Consider the following 22643-nt stretch of genomic DNA (forward strand, 5'->3'; position numbering starts at 1 on the left):
TGATAAAGTCCCACACAAGAGGTTAGTGTGCAAAATTAAAGCACATGGGATTGGCATGGATTGAAAATTGGTTAACAGACAATAAACAGAGAGTAGGAATAAATGGGTCTTTTTCGGGGTGGCAGGCGGTGACTAGTGGGGTACCGCAGGGATCAGTGCTTGGGCCCCAGCTATTCACAATATATATCAATGATTTGGATGAGGGATCCAAATGTAATATTTCCAAGTTTGCTGACGACACAAAACTAAGTGAGATTGTGAGTTGTGGGGAGGATGCAGAGAGGCTTCAAGGGGATTTAGCCAAGTTGAGTGACTGGGCAAATATATGGCAGATGCAGTATAACGTGGATAAATGTGAAGTTATCCACTTTGGAAGGAAAAACAGAAAGGGATATATATGGGTTAAGTGAGTGGGCAAAAATTTGGCAGATGGAGTATAATGCGGGAAAATGTGAACTTGTCCACTTTGGCAGAAGGAATAGAAAAGCAGTATATTATTTAAATGGAGAAAGATTTATTTAAATGGTGATAGATTGGTAAATGTTGATGTACAAAGGCACCTGGGTGTCCTTGTACACCAGTCACTGAAAGCAAACATGCAGGTGCAGCAAGCACTTACGAAGGCAAATGGTACCTTGGCCTTCATTGCAAGAGGGATGGAGTACAGAAGCAAGGATGTCTTACCGCAGTTATACAGGGCCTTGGTGAGACTACACCTGGAGTATTGTATGCAGTTTTGGTCTCCTTAACTAAGAAAGGATATACTTGCCACAGAGGGAGTGCAGCGAAGGTTCAGCAGACTGATTCCTGGCTTGGCAGGACTGTCGTATGAGGAGAGATTGGGTCGACTCAGCCTGTATTCACTCGAGTTTAGAAGAATGAAAGGGGATTTAATTAAAACATATAAAATTCTGACAGGGCTAGACAGACTGGATGCAGAGAGGATGTTTCCCCTGGCTGAGGGGTCCAGAACAAGGGGTTACAGTCTCAAGATACGGGGTAGGACATTTAGGACTGAGATGAGGGGAAATTTCTTCACTCAGAGGGTGGTGAACCCGTGGAATTCTCTACCGCAGAAGGTTGTGGCGGCCAAGTCACTGAATATATTTAAGAATGAGCTGGATAGATTTCTAGACACAAAAGGCATCAAGGGGTATGGGGAGAGAGTGGTAACATGGTATTGAAATAGAGGAGCAGCCATGATCATATTGAATGGCGGAGCTCCCAGTTTCTATCCCTTCATAATTCTAAATAACATTATCACATCATCCTATCTCTTCTGTTCTAACAAAAACAGCTGCAATTTCTCAACTCTTCCTTCACATTTGTATTAGATTACCCTCCGTACCCTCTTAATACCCTCTCTATTGCCTCAACATTCTTCATATAATGTGGAGTCCAAAACAGCACACCGTACTCCAACTGTGGTCTTACCAAGGCTTTGTAAAGATTCACCATTACATAACGTTTGTACTCTATGGGGGCTAAAGTGGTCCATGTAGCGCCCATTCTGTCGGTGCTGCACAGATACCAAAGCCCCAAAAATGGCGTCCGAGATTCGCTTGCCCACTTCTGGCATTATGTGCGCAGGACACCATCTTGGTAAATGTGGTTGCACCTAACGAACACTGGCAGCATGTAGCGTCGGGAGGAAATGACGCAAATCAGAATGCAACACTGATTTAAAGGGACCACTGCAATTTTGGAACTCCATGCTCCAGCCAACGCTCTCAACCTTGCACAGCTGACTAGGTCTTAAATGGCATGGAGGACCCCCAGCAGGTATTTACATACGAACATACATAAGAACATACGAATTAAGAGCAGGATTAGGTCATTCGGCCCCTCGAGCCTGCTCTGCCATTTGATAAGATCATGGCTGATCCGATTGTGACCTCAACCCTACTTTCCCATCTACCTACTATAACCTTTGACCCCCTTGTTAATCAGGGATCTATCTAACTCAGCCTTAAAAATATTCAATGACCCTGCCTCCACCGCTCTCTGGGGAAGGGAGCTCCACAGACTCACGACCATCTGAGAGAAAACATTTCTCCCCATCTTCGTCTTAAATGGGAGACACCTTATTTTTAAACTGTGGCCCCTAGTTCTAGTCTCTCCCACAAGGGGAAACATCTCCTCAGCATCTACCCCTTCTCGTCCCCTTAGGATCTTATATGTTTCAATAAGATCTCCTCTCATTCTTAGAAACTCCAATGTATACAGGCCCAACTTGTCCAACCTTTCCTCATAAAATAACCCCCTCATCCCAGAAATCAGTCGAGTGAACCTTCTCTGAATCGCCTCCAAAGCAATTATGTCCTTTCTTAAATAAGGAGATCAAAACTGCACACAGTATTCCTGATGTGGTCTCACCAATGCCCTGTACAACTGTAGCAAAACATCTCTATCTTTATATTCCATTCCCCTTGCAATAAATGACAACATTCCATTTGCCTTCCTAATCATTCGCTGTACTTGCATACTAACTCTTTGTGTTTCATGTACTAGGACACCCAAATCCCTCTGTATCTCAGAGTTTTGCAATCTTTCTCCATTTAAATAATATACTGTTTTTCTATTCCTTCTGCCAAAGTGGACAAGTTCACATTTTCCCGCATTATAGTCCATCTGCCAAATTTTTGCCCACTCACTTCACCCATCTATATCCCTTTGCAGACTCCTTATAGAAACATAGAAAATAGGAGCAAGAGTAGGCCATTCGGCCCTTCGGGCCTGCTCTGCCATTCAAAATGATCATGGCCGATCGTCTAACTCAGTACCCTGTTTCCGCTTTTTCCCCATATCCCTTGATCCCTATAGCATTAAGAAATATATCTATCTCCTTCTTGAATACAACTAATGACTTGACCTCCACTGCCTTCTGTGGTAGAGAATTCCACAGGTTCACCACCCTCTGAGTGAAGAAATTTCTCCTCATCTTGGTTCTAAATGGCATACCCCGTATCCTGAGACTGTGACCCCTGGTTCTGGATTCCCCAGCCATCAGGAACATCTTCCCTGCATCTAGTTTGTCTAGTCCTCTTCACAACTTACTTTCCTACCTACTGTGTCATCAGCAAATTTAGCAACCATACATTCGGTCCCTTCATCCAAGTCATTGTATCGATTGTAAATAGATGAGGCCCAAACACTGATCCCTGTGGCACTCCACTCGTTACATCTTGCCAACCTGAAAATGAACCATTTATGCCTACTCTCTGTTTGCTGTTAGCTAACCAATCCTTTATCCGTGCTAATATGTTACTCCCTACAACATGAGCTCTTATTTTGTGTAATAGCCTTTGATGTGGCACCTTGTCAAAAGCCTTCTGGGAATCCAAGTACACCACATTCACAGGATCCCCTTTATCCACATTGCTTGTTACGTCCTCAAAGAACTCTAAGGAACTTTAAAGGGATCATACTGGAGTTACAGGTTTGTTGCTGGATTATTGCTTCTGGCTGTTGATGCATTTGTACCTGTTTTTGGAGGTCTCCTATACTTGAATATTAGGACGAGGGGACATAGCCTAAAAATTAGAGCCAGGACTTTCAGGAGTGAAGTTAGGAAACGCTTATACACGCAAAGGGTGGTAGAAGTTTGGGACTCTCTTCCGCAAACGGCAATTGATGCTAGCCCAATTGTTCATTTTAAATCTGAGATTGATAGATTTTTGTTAACCAAAGGTATTAAGGGATATGGGGCTAAGGTGGGTACATGGAGTCAGGTTACAGATCAGCCATGATCTCATGAAATAGCGGAACAGGTTCAAGGGGCTAAATAACCTACTGCTGTTCCTATGTTCCGATAATGAAGTTTCAATACTCTACAGGTTGTGGGCTGGCTAGCTGACAGGTAACATCAAGGGCACTGGCGGAGGCAAGGGTAGGACAGGAATGCTGTCATCCTGAGAGAGGACAGCAAGTTCATGTTCCATGAAGCCACTGCCACTTGCTGCCTTCTGTTATGTGCCACCTTCTCCTACAAGGAAGTGGGAAGTGTGTCATTGAGTGTCCTGCAAGATGTTTGGGTGATGTGGCTGTCATGGTTGAATAGTTGCCAGTGTATATGAGTTGTGGGTGTGCGGCTTGCAACAGTGGTAATGCAGAGGGTGGGATGAAGCGTCTGACTGGAGGAGTTGAGTACTGATTGAAAGAGTTTGTTGGTAGGTGGGTGATGGGGGGTATAGTGCGTGGAGCGGTGGATGCGGCTAGTGGTGCATTTAGTAGGATATGCCACTTGATAGTTGAATTCACGCTCCTTAGCCACTCGTGTCAAATCACTGCACTTCTTCCTGCACTGCATCCATTTTCGTGGCGCTATACTCCTGGCATTGACCTCGTCCCCTACCACTCCCTCAGCAGCATATGTCTGGAGGGCCTCTTGCCCCACTGTGGATATAGGATGCCCCGCCTTCTGTCCACTTCTTGCACCAAGGCTGCTAGTGCATCATCAGAGAACCTTGGTGCACGCTCTCTCGCAGGCCCGGTACAAACTCAGATCGGCAGATTGGTGGGGTCTGTCGTGCAGATTGGAGGATGTGGGAGGTGGTTTTGAGCAACCTTTATTCAATATTTTAAAATAAAACAACAGTTTTTAAACATAAGGATGAAATCTGCATCTGTGTTTTACAAATGCAATTTCTGATCTCCATTCAGACCTGCATCTTATATTTTGAAAATATGAGTCCCGCAAACTTCGTGCAGCCAAGTTGTTGCTCATTAAAAATTCCAGCACTCCCATCATCACCATGCTTCACTATGGGCATGATTTTGACCCCGAGCCGGGAATTGGGCAGAGGGGTCAAATTGCGGACAGGAAACCTGGAAGTATGGGTTTTCCGGACATTCGTACGATTTTGATGTGAGGAAGTCTTTTTCTTGTCGGTTTGGCGTCCGACTGACAGGCTGGTCTCAGTCGGACGGGAGAGCAGCTAGAGAGAAGGTTAGTGCTCAGGTAAATCTTTAATTGTATGGATGGGTGGGGGGGCATGGGTGGGCATGGGGGGTCATGGGTGGGCACGGGAACATGGGTGGGCATGGGGCACAGATGGGCATGGGTGCACCAGTGGGCATGGGGGTCATGGGGTGGGGAGTCAGTCATGGGGGGAGGGATCGAGGGTCAGTCACGGGGGTCCACAATCGTTGGGGTGGGGGTTGGGGGTCATTGCGGGGGGGTCTGCGATTGTTGTGGGGGATCAGAGATTGTGGCACACCTGCAGTTTCGGGCCTTCTCGCCTCCTTTCACGTGACAACCCCGGGGGCTGAAACTGCGAAATCTGCAAAAATGGAGGCCCGCAGCCTCCTTGAAAGGTTTTAGTCACCAACCCGCCTCCTGGAAGCGGGTTGGTCGCCTGCCCCTCGTCCCGTCCCAGTGAAAACCGGAAATGGGCGGATTGGAGGCGGGTCTGAAATGGTTGCGATTTTGAATGCCCCTCCGCCTCTAACCCACACGTTTTTCAAAGTTAAATCGTGCCCTATATTGCAGCACAGATTCACTTCACAATTGCCTTCCACCACTTCCTGTAGCCACAGTGCACCTCCCCTTTAAGAGGTACAGGCTGCCTTTAAGTGGTGTTAGTCACTCCCGATTTCGGGGCCCCTGCTGGTGCGTGCACCCACTCAAAATTGTTGGTAGCGCTGGCTGCACGCAACGATCAATGAAATCACCAGGCAGCACGAAAGTTACGGATGCGGGTCAATCGCGCACCGCGATCCCAGTGCCCGTTTTTGGGGTGTAACCAATTTAACCCCCCATAACTCTTGCCATAAAACCCAGTATTCCATTAGCTTTTTCTTATGGCCTTATCTACTTGAGGTGCTGCCTTTAATGTCTTGTGAACCCAAATCCATCTGTTCTTCAACCATTCCCTAATCAAAGTATAATTATTGCTTTTATTACCCAAATGTAACATCTCATATTTACTGGCATTGAATTCCATCTGCCACCTTTTTGCCCATTTCACCATCTTATCAAAATCATCTTGCAGCCTCCTTTGGTCCTCAGAATTATTTACTATGCCTGGTACTTTGTCTTCCTTTCGCTTTATTTACTTCTCTAATACTTTCCTTTTATTTATTATAATACCTCTAATCTTGCTTTTAACAACTTCTGAATTTACCACCTCCTCTCCTTCTCTTTTAGAAACACTGAATGCAGCATCATGCATGCAAGCAACACCGAACCTGCAGGGATCTACGCCAAAGGGTCCACAGAGCACAGTGATCCAATCCTGATTTTTCCAAATGCTGCGTTTTCCCCCTCACACTTTGACACAGCTTTTCCAGCTGAATTGAATTGGAATTTGAATTGCAGCTTCTTTCTACCAGGGCACTGCCTTGTCCGTGGCTGTGAAGGTAACAACAGCGCTTAACTTTTATGCATCTGGATGTTTCCAGATGATCTCTGATGACAGGAGTCTCATCAGTCAGTCAGCAGTTCATCATTACATTTGACAGGTCATGGATTGCCCCGTTCAAACATGCCTCTGAGTTTATTCAGTTCCATGTGGACCCAGCAAAGCAGAGAGAAACAGCGATCAACATTAAAAGAAAAACTAAAACTGGAAATAAAAAGCTAGTACCAGTAAAAGTAACCATGAAGCTGTCGGATTGTCATAAAAACCCAACTGGTTCACCAATGTCCTTTAGGGAAGGAAATCTGCCATCCTTACCCAGTTTTGTGGCTCTAGTCCCAAATCAACGTGGTTGACTCTTAACTGCCCTCTGAAATGGCCTAGCAAGCCACTAAGTTGTATCAAGCCACTACAAAAAACGTTAAGAAGAATAAAACTGGACGGACCACTTAGCTTCGACCTAGGCATCAGATTCAGACATGACAAAGGCACACATAGCCCCAGTCGACCCTGCAAAGTCCTGCTCACTAACATTTGGTACTGGTGCCAAAGTTGGGGAGAACTGTCCCACAGACTAGTCAAGCAACAGCCTGGCACAGTCATACTTACAGAATCATACCTATCAGCTAATATCCCAGATTCCTCCATCACTTCCCTGTGTATGTCCTGTGCCACTGGCAGGACAGACCCACCAGTGGTGGCAGCACAGTTGCATACCGTTGGGTGAAATTGACCCTGGGAGTCCTCAACATCGACTCCAGGCCTCATGAAGTCTCATGGCTTCAGGTCAAACATGGGTAAGGAAACCTCCTGCTGATTACCACCTATCACCCTCCCTCAGCCGATGAATCAGTACTCGTCCATGTTGAACACCACTTGGAGGAAACTCTGAGGGTAGCTAGGGCACAGAATGTACTGTGGGTGGGGGACTTCAATGTCCATCACCAAAAGTAGCTCGGTAGTACCACCGCTGACCGAGCTGACCAAGTCCTGAAGGGCATAGCTGCCAGACTGAGCTTGTTGCAGGTGGTGAGGGAACCGACACGAGGGAATGACCCACCTGGTCAATTTACTTGTCGAAGATGCATCTTTCCATGATGGTATTGGTAGGGATGACCACCACAGAGTCCTTCTGAAGAACATGAACATCCCCATTGTAAGACTATACCCTTCTCGCCCAGTAATATAGCAGGCAAGTGGAGTTACTATAATTATGTCTGTGTGTGTATCTTGTTTCTATATGACCTTTTATATAATTTTGTGTGACTAAATGCTATGATGCTGGATTTATAAACCACGTGGACCTGATATCAGAGCAGGGGGCTCTTGAAACTATCAACTTGCAAGAAAGGCAGCCTCAGCATCCTGCCTTTTGGCCTGGTTAAACGGATAAATTAAAAGATGAAACAGCCTCCACATCCTGACTTAGTTAGCGCTGGAACCCTTATCAGATGCTGGGTAGTCATAAATAATGGAACCTTACAGGCTTGTCCATAGACTCTGGCCTGGAATCTGAGGGAGTCAGGGGAGGCCAGGAAAACCATGGATTCCCAGCCTTGACACAGGGGCAAGAACCGATAAGGTGAGGCAAAAACAGTGAAATAAAGGATGGTCCTTTATGTTGCAAGGCAACCACATTCCACACATGTAACTTGACTCATTGTAACACATGTATTTTTGATATGTAACTTTTGCTATCCTTATATGAGCACCTTTTCCCTTCTGTATTAATCAAGCAAGTATATAGTAATTAACCATTTAACCCAGAATCTGTCAGCTTTACAAAAACCATTAAAATTCCTTAATACAATTAAAAAGAATATGAAATTGCTAGCACAGCACACAAGCAGTAACCATAGCTGCAATAACAAGTTACTCAATCATGTCCATGAGATAAGGAGCTAGCTGTCCATATGAGACAATGAAGTCTTAGAGCTAACAGCCTGGGACAAGACAGGGAGTGAAAAGATAACAGGTCCAAGCCGCCGGCTTTGGCCTCGAAGAGAAGTTAGAACATGATAAGTTGGAGGGGGAGGCCCCCTTTAGTGTTGGAAGCCAATGATTGGTCAACCAGAAGGTATGACATTTTAACAGCCACTCAATCACCCCTTGCCCGTGAAATAGATAAGTGGGCTGACTCTTCTTCCTTTGTCTAAAGAAATATACGACGCCTCATTGGCTACCTCACCTTTTAGAAAGACCCCCAATAGGGCAAGGGCCCATGTCAATAGCTAACCCTGGGTCCACTTCCAAAAGTGGCATAAAAAGAGCACCCTGCGTAAAAATCAGGTTGTAGAGTCTTAGCAGGAGTAAGGTAACTGAGGCTAACTTTGGAGGCCCACCAAACAGCGAGAAGAGGCTCCAGGCGGAGCAAGGCTGTGGACGAGGAGTCCATGAGGTCACCCCTGGCGGCGCAGAAAATGTGTGAATCGACGAAGGTACCCCAGGCGGAGTGGAAAGCACGCTTTCTTCAAGACTCCTGAGGTGGACACAACTCTACTCAGTGCGGTGATATTATCTCTTGCTTTTTGCTGTAAACCACTGCCCCAACACTGTGTGTGTTGGTCCTTTTGTGAATTTCAATATAGCACCTTTTTGCCAAATTGGAGTCAGGTCAATTACCAGCAACCGAGAGTAAAATCTTATACCATCCTCAATGATGGCAGAGACCAGCACGTGATGCAAAAGACAAGGCTGAAGTATTCACAACCATTTTTAAGCCAGAAGTGCTGAGTGGATGATCCTTCTTGGCTTCCTCCTGAGGCTCCCAACATCACCGATGCCAGTCTTCAGCTAATTCAATTCACTCCAAGCAACATCAAGAAACGGCTGAGTGCACAGGACATAGCAAAGGCAATAGGCCCCGATAATATCCCGGCTGTAATGCTGAAGACCTGTACTCCAGAATTCCTAGTGTCCTTAGCTAAGCTAGCTTAAACACAGTAAAGTAGCTTAAAGTACAGCTAAAACACTGGCATCTACCTGACAATGTAGAAAATTGCCCAAGTATGTCCCATCCACAAAAAGCAGGACAAATTCAACTCAGCCAGTAACTGCCTCATCAGCCTACTCCCAAACATCAGCAAAGTGAAGGAAGGAGTTGTCAACAGTGCTATTAAGCAACATTTACTCATCAATAATCTGTTCAACAATGTTCAGTTTCGGTTCCACCAGGACCACTTTGGCTCCAGGCCTCTTGCAATCTTGGTCCAAACATGAACACAAAAGCTGAAGTACAGAGGTGAGGTGAGAATGATTGCCCTCAACATCAAGGCAGCAATTGACCGAATGTGGCGCCAAGTAGCCCTAGTAAAATTGAAGTCAATCATCTCAGGCCCAGGACATTGCTGCTTGAGTTCCACAGGGCAGCATCCTAGTCCCAACTATCTTCAGCTGCTTAATCAATGACCTTCCCTCCATCATTAGGTCAGAAGTGGGGCTGTTCGCTCCATTCACAATTTGTCAGAAATGAAGCAGTCTATGCCCACATGCAGAAAGATCTGGACAACGTCCAGGCTTGGGCTGATTAATGGCAGGTAACTATTGCCCCACACAAGTGCCAGGCAAAGACCTTCTCCAACAAAAGAGAGCATAACCACCTCCCCTTGACATTCAACGGCATTACCATCGCCGAGTCCCCCACCATCAACATCCAGGGGGTCGCCATTGACCAGAAACTGAAGTGGTCCAACCGCATTAATGCAGTGACTGCTAGAGCAGGTAAGAGGCTGGGTATTCAGTGACAAGTGGCTCATCTTCTGACTCCCCAGAGCCTTGCCACCTGACAAGGCACAAGTCTGAAGTGTGATGGAATATTTTTTACTTGCCTAGATGAGTGCAGCTCCAACAACGTTCAAGAAGCTCAACACCATCCAGGACAAAGCAATCTGCTTGATCGGCATTTACAGGCTTAAAGACCCACTCCTTCCACCACCAGCGTACCGTGGCTGTAGTGTGCACTATGTACAGAATGCACTGCAGCAACTCGCCAAGGCTTCTTCGGCAGCAGCTCAGAAACCAGCAACCTCCACCACCTAGAAAGACAAGGGCAGCAGGTCCATGGGAACACCATTACCTCCAAAGTTCCCCTCCGAGTCACACATCACCATGACAGACCTATATCGCTGTTCCTTCATTGTCGCTGGGTCAAAATCCTGGAACTCCCTACCTAACAGCATTATGGGAGCAGCTCCATCACACAGACTACAGTGGTTCAAGAAGGCTCACCACCACCGTGTCAAGAACTACTAGGAATGGGCAATAAATCCCAGCCTCACATCCCAAGAAAGAATTTTTAAAAAACTTTTTCCAACTGGTTCGATTTTCACAACTACAGCGTGCCTTTGATGTTACTCAGGTGGCTATTAGGGCCTATGCTGAAAGTGCATCAACTTCATCAACAGGAAATAATTTTATTCCATAAATGTCTTGATAGTGAGTGATGCCAGTCACCTCATAATACATGTCAATTCACGCTACCCAGGGGGTAGCCATGTTTTGTTTATTCTCAGGCAATCCAGGATACCTGCAATGCTCAGCCACAGCAACGTAAAAGAAGGACTGTTAGGAGACCAGGCTACCTGCTTTACTCTTGGCCGATAACTCCTCTTTGGCAACCAAGGACACATAAATTCAATGACGCCTTGGGCGCTATCAGGGTTATAATGAAACAGATCATCAGAATTCTCAAGTTCCATTTCCATGCCTGGACAGGTTAAGATGTGGAGATGCCGGTGATGGACTGGGGTTGACAATTGTAAACAATTTTACAACACTTTTTAAAATTGCTGGACTATAACTTGGTGTTGTAAAATTGTTTACAATGGACAGGTTAAGGTAGGCCTTTCAGTATAGTCCAGCAAGAGTTTCCAGAATTGTTGTGGTTTTCAGTATCTTCCATAATTTGGCCACTACAAATAGATTGGGCCTCACAAATACTGAAGGTGAAGTGGAAGAAAGTGGGAGAGGCCAGTCACCTGCTCATGACGAAGAAGCCCAAGAGAGAGAGGAGGTGGGTCCAGACGCCCTGCTGCCATCACCTTGTGCCATCAGGCAGGAGATCACCTTCCAATGAGACAAAGGGTTTCCCAATTTACCAACCCTTTAATGTACAAATTATACAGCAGTAGTGATTGGCAAGACTTTAGAAAAGTATGCCTTAACTTATGGCTTCGACACAAAAATGCTGAAATGTAAAAAGAAATAAAAGTATTCAAGATATTCAATTCACAAGCAGAGAAATGCTCACTGCCAAAAAACGAGACAACAGTAATTGAAACAACTCCATGTTGAGCACCACTTGGAGGAAGCACCGAGGGTAGCAAGGACACAGAATGTACTCTGGGTGGGAGACTTCAATGTCCATCACCAAGAGTGGCTCGGCAGCACCACTACTGACCGAGCTGGCCGAGTGGGCCTGTGGCAGGTGATGAGTGAACCAACACGAGGAAAAAACCTACTTGACCTCGTCCTCACCAATCTACCTGTCGCAGGTGCATCTGTCCAAGACAGCATTGGTAGGAGTGACCACCGCACAGTCCTTGTGGAGACAAAGTCCCGTCTTCACACAGAGGACACCATCCAACCTGTTGCGTGGCACTACCACTGTGCTAAATGGGATAGATTCAGAAGAGGTCTAGCAGCTCAAAACTAGGCACTGCGGGCCATCAGCAGCAGCAGAATTGTATTCCAGCACAATCTGCACTGTGGGCCATCAGCAGCAGCAGAATTGTATTCCAGCACAATCTGCAACCTTATGGCCCGACATATTCTTCACTCTACCATTACCAACAAGCCAGGGGAACAACCCTGGTTCAATGAGGAGTGTAGAAGAGCATGACAAGAGCAGCACCAAGCGTATCTAAAAATGAGATGCCAACCTAGTGAAGCTACAACACAGGACTACATGCATGCTAAACAGCGGAAGCAACATGCTATAGACAGAGCTAAGCGATTCCACAACCAACGGATCAGATTGAAGCTCCGTCGTGAATGGTGGTGGACATTTAAACAACTAACGGGAGGAGGAGGCTCTATGAACATCCCCAACCTCAATGATAGCAAAGTCCATCACGTGAGTGCAAAAGGCAAGGCTGAAGCGTTTGCAACCATCTTCAGCCAGAAGTGCCGAGTGGATGATCCATCTCGGCCTCCTCCCGATATCCCCACCATCACAGAAGCCAGTCTTCAGAGAATTCGATTCACTCCACGTGATATCATGGCTGAGTGCACTGGATACAGCAAAGGCTATGAGCCCCGACAACATCTCGGCTGTAGTGCTGAAGTCTTGTGTCCCAGAACTAGCCGCGTCTCTAGCCAAGCTGTTCCAGTACAGCTACAACAATGGCATCTACCCGACAATGTGGTAAATTGCACAGGTATGTCCTGTCAACAAAAAGCAGGATAAATCCAATCCGGCCAAATACCGCCCCATCAGTCTACTCTCAATCATCAGCAAAGTGATGGAAGGTGTCGTCGACAGTGCTATCAAGCAGCACTTACTCACTAATAACCTGCTCACTGATGCTCAGTTTGGGTTCTGCCAGGACCACTCGGCTCCAGACCTCATTACAGCCTTGGTCCAAACATGGACAAAAGAGCTGAATGCCAGAGGTGAGGTGAGAGTGATTGCCCTTGACATCAAGGCAGCATTTGACCGAGTGTGGCACCAGGGAGCCCTAGTAAAATTGAAGTCAATGGGAATCAGGGGGAAAACTCTCCAGTGGCTGGAGTCATACCTAGCACAATGGATGATGGTAGTGGTTGGTGGAGGCCAATCGTCTCAGCCCCAGGACATTACTGCAGGAGTTCCTCAGGGCAGTGTCCTCGGCCCAACCATCTTCAGCTGCTTCATCAATGACCTTCCCTCCATCATAAGGTCAGAAATGGGGATGTTTGCTGATGATTGCAGTGTTCAGTTCCATTCTCAACCCCTCAGATAATGAAGCAGTTCGTGCCCGCATGTAGCAAGACCTGGACAACATCCAGGCTTGGGCTAAGTGGCAAGTTACATTCGCCCCAGACAAGTGCCAGGCAATGACCATCTCCAACAAGAGAGAGTCTAACCACCTCTTCATGACATTCAACAGCATTACCATCGCCGAATCCCCCACCATCAACATCCTGGGGTCACCATTGACCAGAAACTTAACTGGACCAGCCACATAAATACTGCGGCTACAAGAGCAGATCAGAGGCTGGGTATTCTGCGGTGAGTGACTCACCTCCTCACCAGCTCACTTGACACCTATACTCCCATACATTATAAAAGGTGGTGGTGAGCTGCCTTCTTGAACTACTGCAGTCCGTGCTGTAAAGGTTCTCCCACAGTGCTGTTAGGTAGGGAGTTCCAGGATTTTGACCCAGCGACGATGAAGGAACGATGATATATTTCTAAGTTGGGATCATAGAAGAATCATAGAATCATAGAAGTTACAACATGGAAACAGGCCCTTCGGCCCAACATGTCCATGTCGCCCAGTTTATACCACTAAGCTAGTCCCAATTGCCTGCACTTGGCCCATATCCCTCTATACCCATCTTACCCATGTAACTGTCCAAATGCTTTTTAAAAGACAAAATTGTACCCGCCTCTACTACTGCCTCTGGCAGCTCGTTCCAGACACTCACCACCCTTTTAGTGAAAAATTTGCCCCTCTGGACCCTTTTGTATCTCTCCCCTCTCACCTTAAATCTATGCCCCCTCGTTATAGACTCCCCTACCTTTGGGAAAAGATTTTGACTATCGACCTTATCTATGCCCCTCATTATTTTATAGACTTCTATAAGATCACCCCTTAACCTCCTACTCTCCAGGGAAAAAAGTCCCAGTCTGTCTAACCTCTCCCTGTTAGTCAAACCATCAAGTCCCGGTAGCATCCTAGTAAATCTTTTCTGCACTCTTTCTAGTTTAATAATATCCTTTCTATAATAGGGTGACCAGAACTGTACACAATACTCCAAGTGTGGCCTCACCAATGCCCTGTACAACTTCAACAAGACATCCCAACTCCTGCATTCAATGTTCTGACCAATGAAACCAAGCATGCCGAATGCCTTCTTCACCACCCTATCCACCTGTGACTCCACTTTCAAGGAGCTATGAATCTGTACTCCTAGATCTCTTTGTTCTATAACTCTCCCCAACGCCCTACCATTAACGGAGTAGGTCCTGGCCCGATTCGATCTACCAAAATGCATCACCTCACATTTATCTAAATTAAACTCCATCTGCCATTCATCGGCCCACTGGCCCAATTGATCAAGATCCCGTTGCAATCTTAGATAACCTTCTTCACTGTCCACAATGCCACCAATCTTGGTGTCATCTGCAAACTTACTAACCATGCCTCCTAAATTCTCATCCAAATCATTAATATAAATAACAAATAACAGCGGACCCAGCACCGATCCCTGAGGCACACCGCTGGACACAGGCCTCCAGTTTGAAAAACAACCCTCTACAACCACCCTCTGTCTTCTGTCGTCAAGCCAATTTTGTATCCAATTGGCTACCTCACCTTGGATCCCATGAGATTTAACCTTATGTAACAACCTACCATGCGGTACCTTGTCAAATGCTTTGCTGAAGTCCATGTAGACCACGTCTACTGCACAGCCCTCATCTATCTTCTTGGTTACCCCTTCAAAAAACTCAATCAAATTCGTGAGACATGATTTTCCTCTCACAAAACCATGCTGACTGTTCCTAATTAGTCCCTGCCTCTCCAAATGCCTGTAGATTCTGTCCCTCAGAATACCCTCTAACAACTTACCCACTACAGATGTCAGGCTCACTGGTCTGTAGTTCCCAGGCTTTTCCCTGCCGCCCTTCTTAAACAAAGGCACAACATTTGCTACCATGTGGTGCTGTTCCCATGTGCCTGCTGCCCTTGCCCTTGTCCTTCTATGTAGTAGAGGTCATGGGTTCGGGAGGTGCTGTCGAAGAAGTCTTGGCAAGTTGCTGCAGTGCATCCTATAGATGGTACACACTGCAGCCACGATGCACCAGTGGTGAAGGGAGTGAATGTTTCGGGTGGTAGATGGGGTGCCAATCAAGCGGGCTGCTTTGTCCTGGATGGTGTCTAGCTTCTTGAGTCTTTTTGGAGCTGCACTGATCCAGGGAAGTGGAGAGTATCTCATCACATTCCTGACTTATGCCTTGTAGATGGTGGAAAGGCTTTGGGGAGTGAGGAGGTGAGTCACTCCCATACATTATAAAAGGCCTGTTCAACTGTCATACACCCAATTTATATGCGTGAGATATGCACAAGGCCTTGCCCAAAATTATGAAATTCAATCTACAATGTCCTTGCGTAGTCAAAATTGCACCTTCAAAAATTGGATGTACCATAAATCAGGTGCCGAGAACCCCACCCTCCACCAATGGATCTCTGCACACCAGCTGATCACTGTAAAATTTGCCCTGTAGTATATAACTTTTGCAGATGACAACGATTCCTCAAAGAAACATACCGGATCTGAATTATAGAGTGGCTGACAGACTCTCTCCAATGCCTGCAGAAACTTCACATTGTTCTTTGCTTCACTAGCTGCATCAGTGATTTGAGCATCCAGCTCTTGCCACATCTACAATAAAAAAGGGAAAAACAGATCATACAGTCTTCTGCATTCTTCTACATCTTCTACAGACCGCTGGAGTAAGGCACCATATGAAGGGCAGCACCCTATGACGATTTTCAATAAGACCAAATGATGTCAGGCAGCTCCAGCTCACTTGGCACCTATACTCCCATACATTATAAAAGCACTGTGCACATATTGGAATGACAACTTGTTTTGACCAGTATGCTACTATATGATTTTTTTATGCATTCCATGAAAAGTGTGAGGAGATGGCTGGGTGGGAAATCAGTGTGTGAGGAAATGTTACCGAAAAACAAAGAAGAAACTACAGCTTAATTAGTCTCTCTTTCTTCTTCAGATAGCATCTTCTATTCATCACTGGAGACCAACTCAAATCAGACAGGAGGAAGGATAACTGAGTAGTAAATCTGACAGGAAGAAGGAGGCCCTGGCAGGGAGGGTGAGACACCTCAGCAATCAAGACAAATCATCCAAAATGAGTGTCATCCATAGCTGCTAAATGGAAACAATATTGTTTAGTAAACGTATGTGGTTTACTCCACATTGCAACTTTACAAATACTTTGAATTGATAAGTGGCCCAAGAAGCAGAGGTGAACAGTGTAATGACTTATAATGACACCAGGTTTCCTACCAAAAAAGCACTCCATTTAACGAACCTTTGACACTAGATTCCATAGGATTTTTAAACTGTAGGGGGTATAATTTTGTATTCACCATCTGGGCAGTAATCTGCCAAAGCGAATCGGCCACCCATTGTTAAACCCACCCAATTTGCATCCATTGAAATCAATGGAACAAAAATCAGGCAGGTGATCAGCTTTGCCAGATTATCTCCCAGACAGTGAAGTCAAAAATCTAACCCTAGATTCAGTTTAGTTTTGTTATAAACCTGTTCAATTCAGCCCCTTATTTGAGCATCGAGTGTTCCTTAATTACCTGCTGTCGAATATCACTTGTCAAGTCCCACAAATTTATTCCGATGTCCTGGGCTGATTACCAGGTTTTTTTCCCTGCACCCCCACTCCCCTCGACTTTTTGGAATCCTCACTTTCTTGAAGCTCTCCCACTTCGCAGCTACAGAATGATTGTTTTTTTAAAGGTTAGTCAGCCCTCTGATTTCAGCAGTCCGTAAGCAACTGCAGCAATAGGATTGGCCTATTTCGAGCAGTGTCCTTCAAGATGCAGGACAGGTCAGCAGGAAACCACAACTCTACTCCAGAGCCCAAGCTACCTGTGACCAAAGTCACAGGAGATAGAATCATAGAATGATACAGCATAGAAGGAAGCCATTCGGCCCATTGTGCCTGTGCCGGCTTTTTGAAAGAGCGATCCAATCAGTCCAACTCCTCTGCTCTTTCCCATAGCCCTATAAATTTTTTCCCTTCAAGTATTTATCCAATTCCTTTTTGAAAGTTATTGTTGAATCTGCTTCCACCACCCTTTCAGGCAGTGTATTCCAGATCATAACAACTCGCTGGGTAAAAAATGTTTTCCTCATGTCACCTCTGGTTCTTTTGCCAATCACCTTAAATCTATTTCCTCTGGTTACCGACCCTTCTGCCACTGGAAACAGTTTCTCCTTATTTAGTCTATCATGATTTTGAACACCTCCATTAAATCTCGCCCTAACCTTCTCTGCTGTAAGGAAAACAACTACTGTGTGTCCAGTTTCTCCATGTAACTGAAGTCTTTCTTCCCTGGTACCATTCCAGTAAATCTCCTCTGCACCCTCTCTAAGCCTTGACATCCTTCCTAAAGTGTGGTGCCCAGAATTAAACACAATACTCCAAATGAGGCCTAACCAGTGTTTTATAAAAAATTAGCATAACTTCCTTGCTTTTGTACTCTATGTCCCTATTTATAAAGCCAAGGATCCAGTATGCCTTTTTAACAGCCTTCTCAACTTGACCTGCCACCCTCAAAGACTTATGTACGTCCAACCCCAGGTGTCTCTGTTCCTGCATCCCTTTAAAATTGTACCATTTAGTTTATTTTGCCGCTCCTCTCTTCCTTCCAAAATGAATCATTTCACACTTCTCTGCATTAAATTTAATCTGCTATGTGTCTGCTCATTTCACCAGTCAGCTGGAGTATTGTGTTTCACCAGATTATCTATGTCCTCCTGGAGTCTGTTACTGTCCTCCTCACTGTTTACTACACTTCTGAGTTTTGTGTCATCTCCAAACTTTGAAATTATGCCCTGTATACCTAAGTCCAGATCATTAATATATATCAAAAACAGCAGTGGTCCAAATACCGATCCCTGGGGGACACCACTGCACACTTCCCTCTGGTCTGAAAAACCGCTCACCGCTACTCTCTGCTTTCTGTCCCTTAGCCAATTATGTATTTATGCAGCCACTACCTCTTTAATCCCATGGGCTTTAATTATGCTAACAAGACTATATCATAGAATCATAGAAGTTACAACATGGAAACAGGCCCTTCGGCCCAACATGTCCATGTCGCCCAGTTTATACCACTAAGCTAGTCCCAATTGCCTGCACTTGGCCCATATCCCTCAATACCCATCTTCCCCATGTAACTGTCCAAATGCTTTTTAAAAGAGAAAATTGTACCCGCCTCTACTACTGCCTCTGGCAGCTCGTTCCAGACACTCACCACCCTTTGAGTGAAAAAATTGCCCCTCTGGATCCTTTTGTATCTCTCCCCTCTCACCTTAAATCTGTGCCCCCTCGTTATAGACTCCCCTACCTTTGGGAAAAGATTTTGACTATCGACCTTATCTATGCCCCTCATTATTTTATAGACTTCTATAAGATCACCCCTTAACCTCCTACTCTCCAGGGAATAAAGTCCCAGTCTGTCTAACCTCTCCCTGTAAGTCAAACCATCAAGTCCCGGTAGCATCCTAGTAAATCTTTTCTGCACTCTTTCTAGTTTAATAATATCCTTTCTATAATAGGGTGACCAGAACTGTACACAGTACTCCAAGTGTGGCCTCACCAATGCCCTGTACAACTTCAACAAGACATCCCAACTCCTGCATTCAATGTTCTGACCAATGAAACCAAGCATGCTGAATGCCTTCTTCACCACCCTATCCACCTGTGACTCCACTTTCAAGGAGCTATGAATCTGTACTCCTAGATCTCTTTGTTCTATAACTCTCCCCAACGCCCTACCATTAACGGAGTAGGTCCTGGCCCGATTCGATCTACCAAAATGCATCACCTCACATTTATCTAAATTAAACTCCATCTGCCATTCATCGGCCCACTGGCCCAATTTATCAAGATCCCGTTGCAATCCTAGATAACCTTCTTCACTGTCCACAATGCCACCAATCTTGGTGTCATCTGCAAACTTACTAACCATGCCTCCTAAATTCTCATCCAAATCATTAATATAAATAACAAATAACAGCGGACCCAGCACCGATCCCTGAGGCACACCGCTGGACACAGGCATCCAGTTTGAAAAACAACCCTCGACAACCACCCTCTGTCTTCTGTCGTCAAGCCAATTTTGTATCCAATTGGCTACCTCACCTTGGATCCCATGAGATTTAACCTTATGTAACAACCTACCATGCGGTACCTTGTCAAATGCTTTGCTGAAGTCCATGTAGACCACGTCTACTGCACAGCCCTCATCTATCTTCTTGGTTACCCCTTCAAAAAACTCAATCAAATTCGTGAGACATGATTTTCCTCTCACAAAACCATGCTGACTGTTCCTAATTAGTCCCTGCCTCTCCAAATGCCTGTAGATTCTGTCCCTCAGAATACCCTCTAACAACTTACCCACTACAGATGTCAGGCTCACTGGTCTGTAGTTCCCAGGCTTTTCCCTGCCGCCCTTCTTAAACAAAGGCACAACATTTGCTACCCTCCAATCTTCAGGCACCTCACCTGTAGCGGTGGATGATTCAAATATCTCTGCTAGGGGACCCGCAATTTCCTCCCTAACCTCCCATAACGTCCTGGGATACATTTCATCAGGTCCCGGAGATTTATCTACCTTGATGCGCGTTAAGACTTCCAGCACCTCCCTCTCTGTAATATGTACACTCCTCAAGACATCACTATTTATTTCCCCAAGTTCCCTAACATCCATGCCTTTCTCAACCGTAAATACCGATGTGAAATATTCATTCAGGATCTCACCCATCTCTTGTGGTTCCGCACATAGATGACCTTGTTGATCCTTAAGAGGCCCTACTCTCTCCCTAGTTACCCTTTTGCCCTTTATGTATTTGTAGAAGCTCTTTGGATTCACCTTTGCCTGATCTGCCAAAGCAATCTCATATCCCCTTTTTGCCCTCCTGATTTCTCTCTTAACTCTACTCCGGCAATCTCTATACTCTTCAAGGGATCCACTTGATCCCAGCTGCCTATGCATGTCATATGCCTCCTTCTTATTTTTGACTAGTGCCTCAATCTCCCGAGTCATCCAAGGTTCCCTACTTCTACCAGCCTTGCCCTTCACTTTATAAGGAATGTGCTTACACTGAACCCTGGTTAACACACTTTTGAAAGCCTCCCACTTACCAGACGTCCCTTTGCCTGCCAACAGACTCTCCCAATCAACTTCTGAAAGTTCCTGTCTAATACCATCAAAATTGGCCTTTCCCCAATTTAGAATTTTAACTTTTGGGCCAGACCTATCCTTCTCCATAGCTATCTTAAAACTAATGGAATTATGATCACTGGTCCCAAAGTGATCCCTCACTAACACTTCTGTCACCTGCCCTTCCTTATTTCCCAAGAGGAGGTCAAGTTTTGCCCCCTCTCTAGTCGGGCCATCCACATACTGAATGAGAAATTCCTCCTGAATACACTCAACAAATTTCTCTCCATCCAAGCCCCTAATGCTATGGCTGTCCCAGTCAATGTTGGGAAAGTTAAAGTCCCCTACTATTACCACCCTATTTTTCTTGCAGCTGTCTGTAATCTCCTTACATATTTGCTCCTCAATTTCCCGTTGACTATTTGGGGGTCTGTAGTACAATCCTATCAAAGTGATCTCTCCCTTCTTATTTTTCAGTTCTACCCATATGGACTCAGTGGGCGAACCCTCGGATATATCCCCTCTCACTACTGCCGTGATGTTCTCCCTAATCAAGAACGCAACTCCCCCTCCTCTCTTACCTCCTGCTCTATCTTTCCTATAGCATCTGTACCCTGGAACATTGAGCTGCCAGTCCTGCCCCTCCCTTAGCCATGTTTCAGTAATAGCTATAACATCCCAGTCCCATGTACCCATCCATGCCCTGAGTTCATCTGCCTTGCCCATCAGACTTCTTGCATTGAAATAAATGCAGTTTAATCTAGTCTTCCCTTGGTCTTTGCCCTGCTTTCTCAGACCATCTGTCCGGTCATGTTCTGTACACTCTCCCTTACTGCCTTTTGTTTCTGTCACCACTTTATTTCCCACTGACTTCCTGCATCGGTTCCCATCCCCCTGCCACATTAGTTTAAACCCTCCCCAACAGCACTAGCAAACACTCCCCCTAGGACATTGGTTCCAGTCCTGCCCAGATGCAGACCGTCCAATTTGTACTGGTCCCACCTCCCCCAGAACCGGTTCCAATGGCCCAGGAATTTGAATCCCTCCCTCTTGCACCATCTCTCAAGCCACGTATTCATCTTAGCTATCCTGTCATTCCTACTCTGACTAGCCCGTGGCACTGGTAGCAATCCTGAGATTACTACCTTTGAGGTCCTACTCTTTAGTTTAACTCCTAACTCCCTAAATTCAGCTTGTAGGACCTCATCCTGTTTTTTACCTATATCGTTGGTGCCTATATGCACCACGACAACTGGCTGTTCACCCTCCCCCTCCAGAATGTCCTGCAGCCGCTCCGAGACATCCTTGACCCTTGCACCAGGGAGGCAACATACCATCCTGGAGTCTCGGTTGCGTCCGCAGAAACGCCTGTCTATTCCCCTTACAATCGAGTCCCCTATCACTATAGCTCTGCCACTCTTTTTCCTGCCCTCCTGTGCAGCAGAGCCAGCCACGGTGCCATGAACCTGGCCACTGCCACCTTCCCCTGGTGAGCCATCTCCGCCAACAGTATCAAATGCCCTTTGAAGTCCATATACACAACATCAACCGCATTGCCCTCATCAACCTACTCCGTTGCTTTATCAAAGAATTCAATCAAGTTAGTCAAACACGATTTGTCTTTAACAAATCCGTGCTGGCTTTCATTTATTAACCTGTATTTTTCCAATTGACAATTAATTGTGTCCCTGATTATTGACTCTAAAAGTCCCCCCACCACCACGTTAGGCTGACTGGCCTGTAGTTGCCGGGTTCATCCCTCTCCCCTTGATAGACACCCTATGTTTTTCACTGATCTTTCCGTTAACCTATTTTGTTGACCTTATCATGGTCAGTGCTCCTCTGAACCTTTCTCTCTTGTTCCTCCAAAGCTCCAAATCCCTATCCAACACCCACATCCCCCTCCCTGCATCATCAGTGTTGAAATCAAGGCTCATCGCACCTTCTCCCACCCTAACTTTTTTCTCTCAGGCCCTCCAAACCTTGGGACTTCTCCCTTCCCTCATTCCTCCCTTCCTTCTACAATCTACAGTCTTATAAAATCCAAACTTGGTCAGCTAATCACCACTTCTTGACAGTGCATTTTTTCTTTCATTCTTTCCAGCATCCAGCTCATCCCTCCATTACAACACTCAGCCACCTC

The 22643-nt window shown here is 45.8% G+C and overlaps 1 protein-coding gene across 1 annotated transcript in view; it reads right to left on the reverse strand.

The window, feature by feature from the left end:
- LOC137322209 (dynein axonemal heavy chain 8-like) overlaps positions 1 to 22643 on the reverse strand; it is a 1675662-nt gene that overhangs the window by 1449705 nt on the left and 203314 nt on the right. The window contains exon 9 of the mRNA XM_067985325.1: positions 15834 to 15947. Coding sequence (XP_067841426.1) covers positions 15834 to 15947 — 114 coding nt within the window. The remainder of the gene's footprint in view (positions 1 to 15833; positions 15948 to 22643) is intronic.

The sequence above is a fragment of the Heptranchias perlo genome, chromosome 5, assembly GCF_035084215.1.
Source record: "Heptranchias perlo isolate sHepPer1 chromosome 5, sHepPer1.hap1, whole genome shotgun sequence".
Classification (NCBI taxonomy): Eukaryota; Metazoa; Chordata; class Chondrichthyes; order Hexanchiformes; family Hexanchidae; genus Heptranchias; species Heptranchias perlo.